The 11983-nt window shown below is 39.8% G+C and overlaps 1 protein-coding gene across 2 annotated transcripts in view; it reads right to left on the reverse strand.

Moving 5' to 3' along the window:
- EFHC1 (EF-hand domain containing 1) overlaps window positions 1-11983 on the reverse strand; it is a 42418-nt gene that overhangs the window by 27435 nt on the left and 3000 nt on the right. For both annotated transcript variants that reach the window (XM_006056763.4, XM_025268469.3), the window contains exons 3-5: window positions 7125-7412; window positions 2892-3041; window positions 1560-1752 (exon numbers count right to left, since the gene is read on the reverse strand). In XM_006056763.4, coding sequence (XP_006056825.3) covers window positions 1560-1752; window positions 2892-3041; window positions 7125-7412 — 631 coding nt within the window. The remainder of the gene's footprint in view (window positions 1-1559; window positions 1753-2891; window positions 3042-7124; window positions 7413-11983) is intronic.

Genomic DNA, 11983 nt, shown 5'->3' on the forward strand with positions numbered 1-11983 from the left:
AACATAGGTCACATTGATAAGGCAGACAAACAAGGAACATAAGAGGGACTTCATGAGATTTACTGACCCTTCTTCATGCCACCCTGAATACATTCCCATTCTGCCTCTCAATTATAACTCTAACACTTATCAGCTCCAGACGGCAGGCATTTCAGCTCATTTAAACACCTGGAAGGCCAAAATTAGTACACAGTCCAATGTCATGGAACTCTAGGAGGGTTCTATGGGAGCTAAGTAGAACAGAGCAGGCAGCAGCTGGATTAAGCTGAACAAGGGCACCAATCCAGTTATTGCTATTTGAGAATGGGAGCTGTTAAAGCACTTATTCTCACTTCTTAAAATAAGAGGGTTTTAAAGTTAACTCTTAATTTAAAAATGATGACAATTTTTATCTCCCTTTCCCCAGTCTCATTCTCCTCTGCCTCACAGGCCACCATTCTAATGAACTGCTTTCTGGTTTTGTGTGTACTATTTACACCGTTTTGTGTTTTACTTTATGTAAGTGGTATTCCACTATGCATCTTGTTTTCTTTTTTCTACACAGCAGTATGCATTTAAGATGCACCCATTTGCTTTCTTGTATATTTTGTTTATTGTTTCTAACAACTACATATTTATCAAGGTGTATTTTCACCACATTTTGACTATTCACTCTCCAAGTGATGGAAATCTCTACCTCCTTGCCCCTAAACAACTCTGCATTTTTAAAACACACTCTGCGGACCCAGCAATACATGTGGGTGGGCTGGATTTAGCCTTCAGACTGCCGATTTGTTTATAACCTGAGACAAACCTCTTGCTCAATACCTGGAATTTCTTATCTCTGAGTTCCAAAAAAAAAAAAACAGAGTTAAAAAAAGAAAAAAACAATGAAAGTATTTACAGAGTTCTGTCATCTATCCAAACATTGGTCAGTACATGTGACCAAGATGACACTCTTGCAAGAGAAAATTCTTAAACTCTGAAGTCAATAACTAAAGCAAGTTCACTTATTCCAGAGAAGTAGTGACAGACAGCATGTCTCAGCTGCATTCTGTTTGCATTCTTACTCCAATTCACAAGGTTATTTTATACCAGCAAAGAAAGACCAGGGGCTGATAAAATGGGGATCCACCTTTACGAATCAGAGATGTGTCTTTACCACCTGAAGTTATTCCACACGGAAACTTCCTGATTGATTAGGAAGTGGTTGAGGTGAGAAGCAAAGTCCAAAGCACACCTAAGGACATGGTAAGCTGTGCCTCTGAATGAAAACAAGGCTATTTCAGAAAAGCACTAAAAGCCTGACATGAAATGGCTCAGAAGCCCTTCCACACTTAAATAAATCTCCCACTGCTGTTTTGGTTCTGGTCCCTTGATCTGGGTATCAATCATCTCTGCCAGACCATTTCAGAGACAAGCTTGGACTGAGGGGCCAGTAACGGAGGGAAGTTACGGGAAAGCCTACAGAACACAGCAGGCATCTCCCAAGTGTAAAGGGAATGATCACATGATTGAGTAACTCCTCTGAGATCCAGGAAAGGTCCCAATTAATAGAGGATAAATTGAATCACACATACTTGCATTCTCCACCAAAACCTTGGGCATGCGCTGGCGGTTCATCAGGAGGGGGAAGGGATCTCGTCCATCATTCCGTTCGTGGACCTCTCGAATTTCCACCGTGTCATCCATAAGATAGTAATGAATGATGTAGGTCCGACATTCACCGAACATGCTGTCTGTGTCATCCCAGATGGCATAGAATCGAAGAACCTTTGAAGAACCCAAAGCAGTGACTTAAAGAAAAAATTCCACAAGGGCAGAGTTTAACTTAGCTACTTTGGCATTTATGTATCAGTGATGAAAAGACAAGCTAGAAAGACTATGAAGTAATCTCAGATGGTTATTAAAAAAAAAGTAGTCACCAAAGATACAAAAACATCTGAAATTATAAACCAGATGTCAACAGTTGGAAAATATTAAGTAATAGGCTTATAAGCTTGTGCTGAGAAAGGATTCATTTTGGTCCAAAATATTAGTCAGTGAAAGAGAAGCTGAATTAAAAGAGCAGTGGGCCCTTCATTCAGTGGTTTACACGTAATTAATAAAGATACACGTGAATGGTTTGTATATAATTAGTATGAAAAGAATTTTCATTTATTAATCAGTATTTTAGTTCTTTCAACCTCAAAAACAGAATCTTTACAAAAGAGTAACAGTCATATGACTGGTTTAAAGAATGTTCTTAAAAGAATTTGGTAGTGCTAGGTAAAATTTTCTGTACTAAACAGAATTACATTTCTGAGAGAAACAGCAGCAGAGAAGCACTGAGGGAGATCTCGCTGTTTTCTCTTTCCCTTTAGTACAGAGAAGAGAAGACTCAGATCTGCGCTATACACCAGCTCACAAGGGGGAAGACAGGCTGGAACAGAGTTGGAAAATACCCAGAACATTCTGTACTCAAATATCAATGTATTATAACATTTAACAAGGAAGCATCTGCAATGGGAATGCTTTGAAATGACTATTTTAACATTAGAAACCTCCATATATGCAGCAGCTTCGAAACATCCCAATATAATTCACTCAAGGTTTCCCAAAGGATTCTTGGAGATTAATTCATATTTAGGAAAAGAAGTGGGCGGCTGGAAATGTAAAGTTAGGGAGCAGATGGTGCTTGGGAATTACTTTAAGAGAGAAGTTTGGTGGAACTCACAAGACTTAACTTCACAATCTTCTTTGAATCTCTGATATGAAACCTAGGGATTCCTATACCTGTAACCCCAGAAAGATAGCACTGTACCTGACCAGTTAAAATACAGATGTAATGTTTCAAAATACACACCTACCAAGACAGCTTGCTAATAAGCAGTGCCGCTTCTGGGAACAAACCTACCGGCTCACTCACCTACCTGTTTGTCAAAGGTGAGAAACTGCTTGAGTTGATCAAAGTCCGCTGGGGTCACATATTTACGGAGAGGCTGTTTCCGGAGTTCGGTGTAAGGATCGAGCGGCATCTTCTCTGGGGGATTTAGCTCAATTCCTTGACTTTCCAAAAATACCTATGTAATTCAAAATTAATAATGATTATCCTTCTTGAAGCTTCTTAAAGTAAGTGCTAAGTGACGCTATTAAAAAAAACACTAATATAATAAGAATTTCTAAGCCACTGTCCACATTAACCATTAGTTTAAAGCTTGAGCATGTCTTAGCAGTACCAAGCCTCCAATTAACCCAATTCTGTAATGCAGACAATAACTGATAATTACCTTAAGTAAAAATGGAAGACGTGGTGGCAAGGTAACTGGCTCCAAATATGAATTCAGATCAATTAGATTTAGGTGCCCATGAACAGAGGAAAAACTAGGATTGCTTATACACACTTATATAATGCTTATACATTGGGAACCTAATCATAGTCTGAACAGTATGTAATTCATGTCGGGTATGGGGCCAAGCTGGGGTTCCCAGGTGGCACAGGGGTGAAGAATCCGCCTGCCAATAAAGAAGACCCAAGAGATGCAGGTTCGATTCCTGCATCAGGAAGATCCCCTGGAGTAGGAAATTGCAACCCACTCCAGTATTCTTGCATGGAAAGTTCCACAGAAAGAGAAGTCTGCTGGGCTACAGTCCATAGGTCCCAGAGATTCGGACGGGACTGAGCCTGTCACAGAGCACACGGTGGCAAGCTGCACAAGGCAAAGTTAAGCTGAAATCAAATTCCCAGCTTTCCATCTCAATTAAAACAAATATATGATTAAGCACTTCCCACAAAAAAAAAGAAAAGAAAAGAAAGCAAACCCACTGGTTATTTCAGACCAAAAAATATTTCAATCAAACAGGAAAGATGAATCAAGGGCTCAAATCTCACTAGAAAAAGTTAAAGAAAGCCATCTGAACTCGATGTGATCTTGAATTTCTTTGCTGATTATGAGCAAATATGTATTATTTTAAGTCACTATATATTTAATACAACTCAATTCTTCTTAAAAGCACAACAATTTTTTTTGTTGAGCACACACACACAAAAAAAACAACAATTTCCTGGGATCTGTTTACATTCTGGAACTGGAAATTAATGTGGGTTTCTTTGGGGAATTGTGTGGTTTGCTTTTGGACAATTCCATACAAAATGTACAGATTTCAGGGCCAGAATATACGGGCTCTAGTATCAGTTCTGCTAACTAGCTTGTAATCTTAGTATTTAAAGTTTTGGCAGGAATGTAGAAGCTTCCTGAAGTTGACTATTCTTCCTGTCTCTTAGAAAAAAGCCTAAGCTCTTTGAAGTGGTTATTCTGAAGTGTCCCTGGAGGAGCAGAGAGAAGGGAGTGTCTTTGAGAGCAGAAGAGAGAAGTGGGGGAGGGAACTCCCCTAGACAGGAAACTAAGACACAGACTGGTGGGCCTGAAAAGAGCAAGACTCCCCACGTCTCTGCACAGACGCTCGAAGCCCAGGTGCAGCCCGCCAACACAGGTGTTCGAAGTCTAGTCTCTTACCGGCACCATGCTCCAGGAAGGTGCCCTTGGTCACCAGACAACCTGTGGACCCTGGATGACCCCGTTAGGTCTGGGAATGCTGCTGCTTCCTTACTATTCCTAGGGCCCGGAATCTCAGGTTCAGCTCACTCTGTCTATGGGACCATTTATGCAGAGCCCTGAGGAGGGGGTGAGAATGGATGGTGATGATGATGTGTGTGAACAGAGATGGTGCCTTGTCCAAATCACACTGTAAAGACAGTTTCCTTTCTTATTCACTCATAGGTCTAGCCATGGCGAAAACCATCAAATTAGGTAAGATGTGGACAAACTTCAGACTATTATAGGAGCCAACTTCTAACAGATCAGTTATTGAAACCATAATCTAATCATCAATGCCTGAAACACTCAGCTCTTGTCTATCAGTCATTAGAACTTCAGCTTCCACAAATTTCTGTATTTGTTTACCTGCTCAACCTTATCAACTTAATCAACCCTTGTGGAGCTTTTGTGGTCCTTTTCAGCCGAGCATGGAGCAGTGGGAATTCTGAGTTGTCTGATGCACACTCTCAGCTGAGGTCAAACACTGGGAAGTTCTGCCTGTTTCAGTCCTTTTCCTCGAACGTCCTTTTCAGTCTATTTGGGGCCAGCCACTTTTTCTCACTTATTTGCTTTCTGTAGGCGATTCTGCAGTTTGAAGTGGCCCCCAACCTTAGTGCTATGGTGCTGTCTCATGTTCTCAGTACAAGAGGATTGATAAGTACTCAGTACATCTAAAAATGGTTAAAGTGCTGAATTTCCTGTTACCTACATTTTACTACAAAAAAGAAAAGGCAGCTGTGATGTGCCTTAAGGAAAAATTACAAGTGTCAGCTAAGCTTCCTTCAGGCATGACTTACAGAGCTGTTGGCCAAGACCTCAATGTTAATGAATCAACAATAATCTGTAAACAGAAACAACACACAGAACAAGACTGTGTATTGACCACAGGCTTGTAGGAACCCAACTCTGCATTTCTTGTAGGAGCAATGGTTCAGTATTTGTTAATTCAGTGTCTTTGAAGACTGTACTGCACGTAACTACCATTATTAACGAGAAGTGACTATAACTGGCTTGGATCAACAGCTCAGGGATCAACTTGCAAATGTTCAAACTGTAAAGATGTGACTGTAAAAACAATTGTAATACCTCAAATTCATACAACACTTCATAATTTTTCATTGGTGGCACAATCCTGGAACTGCCTATGATAAAATGGACTTCAAAACCAGAAAGAGATATTAAGACCCATTTGAGGGGGACGGTCTCTCAAAGATGGTCTGGTACCTCCACCTTCTCTATGGTTTTCTTGGCTGCTCTCAGGGCAGCACGGATGCCATGGCTCCCTCTCTCACTGCCCTGAGGTCCTGCCCCTGAGACATCTCATCAGTGAGGCCTTCCCTGGCCAGCCTTCACACACGGCACCCCCTCCAACTCCAACCCCTTTCCCCTCTTTAGTTTCTTCCATAGCTCTTTGCAGCATCTGACAAACATTTGTTTGCTTATTATTTGTTTCCTCCACCCAGAATGTAATAAGTTCTATAAGGGCAAATCTTTATACCTGGCACCTAGAACAGTGCCTGGCATTCAGCAGGCATTAAGTATTTGCTAAATAAATTACTAATTAAAAAAATAATAAATGAGTGAACTCATAGGGGCTCAGTGCATGGTAAAACTTAATTACATTTGGCATTACGTCACATGGGATTAAAGGCATAAAAAATTTAGGAACTGTATCTTTGCTAAGGCAAATTTGCAATTATTTACTAATACCTACACTCTGTGCTAAAGAAAGTGCTCTCTTTTGCTTTTCTCTCTCTACAATTAAAGGTGTCAAAAATCCATTACATATGAAATAGAGAAATAAAGATTTTTCCCAATATGTGTTTTTCTTTAAAAATGGTTTGATTCCAGGAATTTTTTAGATACCAAGTTTCCCTAGTATACAGCAAGTATGAGTTCCAAAAAAATACAAATCGCACAAAAAACTTTTGGCTCGTATCTGCTAGTAGAGATAGTGCTATTTTTGTAAATCCAGACTTAAGCTAAATTGCCCAAGGTCTCTTTCATATTTCTATCCCTTCAAGGGTCCCAGCTCCACTACTCTCTATCTGAACTGGCATGTGAACTGATTTCTAACCAAATGATTCAGCCACAATGGGACTTTAACTTTATTACTCAAATATCCATCTAGGATATGTACCAATGTCATCATGAAAACGATGATGTCACCACGCAGTGATGGCACATGTGTGCTAAGCCGCTTCAGTCACGTCTGACTCTGTGAGACGCTATAGATTGTAGCCCGCCAGGTTCCTCTGTCCCTGGGATTCTCCAAGCAAGAACTCTGGAGTGGGTTGCCGTGCCCTCCTCCAGGGCATCTTTCCAACCCAGGGATCAAACCTGCATCTCTTACATCTCCTGAATTGGCAGGCAGGCTCTTACCACTAGTGCCACCTGGGATGCCCACGATGCCACATATGACATACACAAATGCCAAGTTAACCTACATATTAATCCACTCAGGACAGAGGATCAGTGCCCTCCTCTTATCCTGACAAGTGACATGTATTCTCTCATAGATTAGAACAATGCCTCAGACACCAAAACTTCCCCAAACACATACTATACCTGTGTGAACTTGTCACAGTCAACAATGCGGAAAGTTTTGCCATAAATGGTGATGTTTATTCCTCGGTTTAGGTCTTTCCAATGGTAGTGGTCTCCCCGGTCATTCTTGGGGAGGCGCTGGCGTTTGATTAACTTTCCTTGAGGGATCCCCGAGTTTTCCACGACAGGCTCTATGATGGACATGCTGTCATCTTCTAGATAGTAGTAAATGTGCACTTGGCGGATCCTGTAATGCTCCTCAGTTGACATAGGAACATCTTCTTGGAAATAGGCATCAAATTTAAGCACCTGTGATACAGAAGGGCGGGAGAAATGGTGTGTTAGTGTCTCATCAAAAAATAACAAGTCTCTTCTCACGCTGAGAATCACTCAGGGAGGTTCAAATACTCATCATGCCCACCTTGTAATTCCAAGGCTGCCAAAGTATGAACATGGGACAAATCTACGCCTGCTGTCTATTTCTACAGAACATGCAACTAAGAACAGTTTTTAATACATTTAAATGGTCGCAAAATCAAAAGGAGAACAAAATTTCAAAACAGTTGGGAACTATACAACATAACATATAATTGCTAATGGCTGCTTTCCCATGATAAGGGCAGAGTTGAGTAGTTGGACTGCTGCTATGGACTGAATTATGTCCCCACCTCCACAATATGCAGTGTTGGAAATTTAACCTTCAACATGACTATATTTGGAGAGAAGGTGCTAAGGAGCTAAGTAAGATTACATGAGTCCTGAGGGTAGAGCCCCAATCCAACAGAACTAGTGGCCTTCTAAGAAGAGGAAGAGAGCTCTCTCCCTCCCTCTCAGCACACACGCACTGAGGAAAGGCCATATGAGGACACAGCAAGAAGCCAGCTGCCTGAAAGGCAGGAAGAAAGCCTTCACCAGAAACCAAATCAACAGCAATCTTGGACTTGAAGCCTCCAGAACTGTGGGAAAATTAATTTCTATTGTTTAAGCCACCTGTCTGTCTGTATTTTATTATGGCAGCTCAAGCAGACTAAGTCAGTTGCAAAGACCAAATATTGATTACTTGGCCCTTCACAGAAAAAGCTTGCTGACCTCTGAACTAAATACTCAAAATAGGGGTAGACAGTTTATTAATGTGTTCCTTAAAGACTTAACTCTATTAGCCTTATTTCAACGTCAAAAATTTCATTTCAAATTTGTGAAAAGGATAAGAAATTTGTACAAGATGACGACTTCTGGTTTCAAAATGAAAAAGAATCTCAAGTCCATTTCTTTAGAAGTGGGGTGCCTTGTAAACATATATTAATGACATATTCATTCTTAGACACTTTATATGAATGAATCTCAAATTGACCATCCATCACAACATCTTTGGGTGGCTTGTAAATACCCGTTTTGTGCTCAGAAACAACCATCCCAGATGGAGCAAATCCCAGGTCTTCTGGAAGCAGCAGCATCAGTGTAAAGTCAAAATGGCACAAAATGGGATTTTAAAGTTTCTATTATTCTATTTTTAACATTTCTTTTCAAGGAAAGAATATATTAGAATGATGTTTCAGGGAAGCAAGAGTGTTAACCCAAACCCAACTCTATTAAAACAAGGGGAACAAACCAAGGAGACTTTTTAGCGAAGACACAATTATGGCTCAATGGAGGAGAAGATGAAATAATGTATAATGTTTACTGTGGAAGAATAAGATAAAAACCAAAAAAGAATGGGCAACTGCATAGCAGAAATATGAATATAATGGAGTCAGGGCCTTAAAACTCATAATAAAAAGATGAAATGGATGAATGTAGCAGAATGTTTAAAGCAAAAAAATCATACAGTGAAAGTCAAATACGAAGATCCTTTTAAAGTAACATTTTACAGCAACTGCAAAGAATGAAATGAAGACATGATCAGTAATTCATGTACATAATAGTCAGTATTTGAACCACAGACTTACACAGATTTTTCTGAGAAGATGACTTTGTAGTGCAGATGGGGGGCTCGAATTTAGGCTTACTGAATTTAAGTGACAGCACGGTTAATACCGAAGGAGGCGACTTGAGATGTAGAGCTGGCTTTGGGGAAAGAAGTCAGCATTAGGAAAAAAACAAATGACTCAAACATTTTGACCTGAGCAACTGGAAAAAATGGAACTACAAATTGATATGGGGGAGACTGTAGTGGAGCATATTTGGGGGATGAGGAAACAAAATTAGGGGTTTGGTTTTGAACATGTTTACTTCTGAGGTACTCATTAAACATTCAAGAGGAGATGTCAAACGGGTAACTCATCTAGAATTCAGGACACAGTTCATCATGTAAAGGACATTTCAAGGTAAGAGTCTGGAGTCAAGGAGTGAGCAAAAACAAAGGAGAAGAACAAACACTGAACCCTGGAGCATACCCAGCTTCCCAAGCCATCTGTTTTCTATGGTGGAGGGGATACAGATACCTTTGGCAACAGAAAGTTGGCCTCAGAATGGGAGGCAGGAAAAAGATACATACACACACACCACATTTTAAAGGCTCAAATAATCAGGATTTTATGCATTCTATTTTTTAAAACATTAATGAGTTATTTAAAAGCAAACCTTATAGAATTATGTCACATGATCAGTACAAATGAATCCTAATTTTTGTGCTTACAGTTGTGAATTGTGACCACTGTAGGCCAGAGTAGCTGGGTAGTGCTTACATTTTCCTAAAGAAGTGATGTTCTCAGAGCTGTGCTTTGAGAAATAAATCAAGCAGAAAGAAGGTAGGTTTGTTTTGTTTTGTTTTGTTTTTAAGACAGGATGGTATGACCCTACGTAGAGAAGCAGTCCCCTGAGTGAAATGGCAGCAGGATGAAAAGATGAAAGAAGAAGAACACCACAGAGTGGGAAGTCAGCCTGGGGAAAGATGAGAATGGTACAGGAGCAAAGGGGAAGACACAGGCACTCCCTGGAGAAGTCCTGGTCTTTATCATCTGTGTAAGAGATCGTTGCTGCTGCTAAGTCGCTTCAGTCGTGTCCGACTCTGTGCAACCCCATAGACGGCAGCCCACCAGGCTCCCCCATCCCTGGGATTCTCCAGGCAAGAACACTGGAGTGGATTGCCATTTCCTTCTCCAATGCATGAAAGTGAAAAGTGAAAATGAAGTCGCTCAGTCGTGTCCGACTCCTAGCGACCCCATGGACGGCAGCCTACCAGGCTCCTCCATCCATGGGATTTCCAGGCAAGAGTACTGGAGTGGGTTGCCATTATATTCAGTTATATTCTAATCATGAGGAACGGCATGAAGAATGTCCAAAATATGGACACATATCTTGGGTATGAAGTGGATTTCTGGGTATTCTCAAAAAATTTAAACTCTGATTTAATTCACAGAACCTGTAATTTCCTTACTGCAAAAAAAAAAAAAAAAAAAAAAAACACCTCAGGTTCAAAACCATGCATTTAACTACTCTACTTCATAATCTATGGTAAGAATTATTTATCAAGAAATTATGATGATCCAAGTAACATGAATAGAAAAAAAATGTAAATATTCTTTTCACAACAAATATCTTTAAAGAAATGAATTGTAGTATTTAAAAAGTATAAATTAAGTAATGACAGTTAGCATAAAATTACATAGAAAAACAAAAAATAAGCTTATTTCTTATCAGGCACAATTTTCTCTCTTTGAATTTCATTAATACTTTTTCACTTTCTAGTTTACAATAGTTATTTGCTATTGTTTTCAGTAAAAATTGAACATAACCATTTATATCTTGATAAACTGTTAAAACCTGCCTGCAAATGCCAGAGACTTAAGAGATGTGGGTTTGATCCCTAGGTCGGGAAGATCCCCTGGAGGAGGGCATGGCAGGCTGCTCCAGCATTTTTGCCTGGAGAATCCCATGGACAGAGGAGCCTGGTGGGCCCCAGTCCATAGGGTCACAGAGTCAGACACAGCTGAAGCGACTTAACACAGCACAAACTTAAAAACGCCTGTCTCACTCCTCTCTCGTATTTTCAGCCCTCTCCCTTTTCTATTGGCTTTGCAGTGCCATTCACAGCTGTAAATAAACAGGAGACACAAGAACAAAGTTAAGACATACAAAATCATATATCACTGATAATGGATGTTTAGGTTCAGCTTAGGAAAGCACATGTCAATCTGTTTGTATCAAATGAGTTAGCTGAGATGGGGAAGGGGAGATGATATAGATTATGGCTGATACAGTAAAAAATACTTGTTTCTAATTAAGTGATTACCAGTGCAAATGGAAAATTTCCACAGGATTATTTTGTACCTTTCTGCCTCTAGCTTCAATAAGTACTCTGTAAGACCAAGAAAACAGACAAGTAATACAGGCCAGGAGTAAATGAAGACGGTTAACTCCTCATTAGTAGTTGTCACATTCAGTTATATACAGACATCACTGGGAAATCAGAATCAATGAAGGGCTGGGGTGACACCCAAGTTTCTTAAAAGTCCCGTCAGTAATTCTGCTGCATGGCCAGGGTTAGGACAACCTTACCTTAGTGAAAAAAGAAAGCTCATTGACAAGGAAAATCAAGAATGATATGGAAATGTTAACAGATGGAAATAAAACTCACATTACAAAAGCATAAGAATAAATAAAACAAAAATGTTATACTACCCTTTGGTTCAGTTACGACAAATCTGAAATGTTCCCTGAAAAACAAAAGCTTACAGAAACAGCTTAGACAAAAACCGACAATAGAGGAAGTCATTTTCATGATATTTTGCATTTCACAGAGATTAAGAATTTGTCATTACTGCTGAATACAGGACTTTTAAAATGTGGAAAACACATCAAACAGGTAAACACAGCAATACGAACTCAAGAATCCAGAACCACCCCATGCAACTTTTAAAAACAGTATTTAGAAAATATTT

This window comes from Bubalus bubalis, chromosome 2 (genome assembly GCF_019923935.1).
Source record: "Bubalus bubalis isolate 160015118507 breed Murrah chromosome 2, NDDB_SH_1, whole genome shotgun sequence".
Classification (NCBI taxonomy): Eukaryota; Metazoa; Chordata; class Mammalia; order Artiodactyla; family Bovidae; genus Bubalus; species Bubalus bubalis.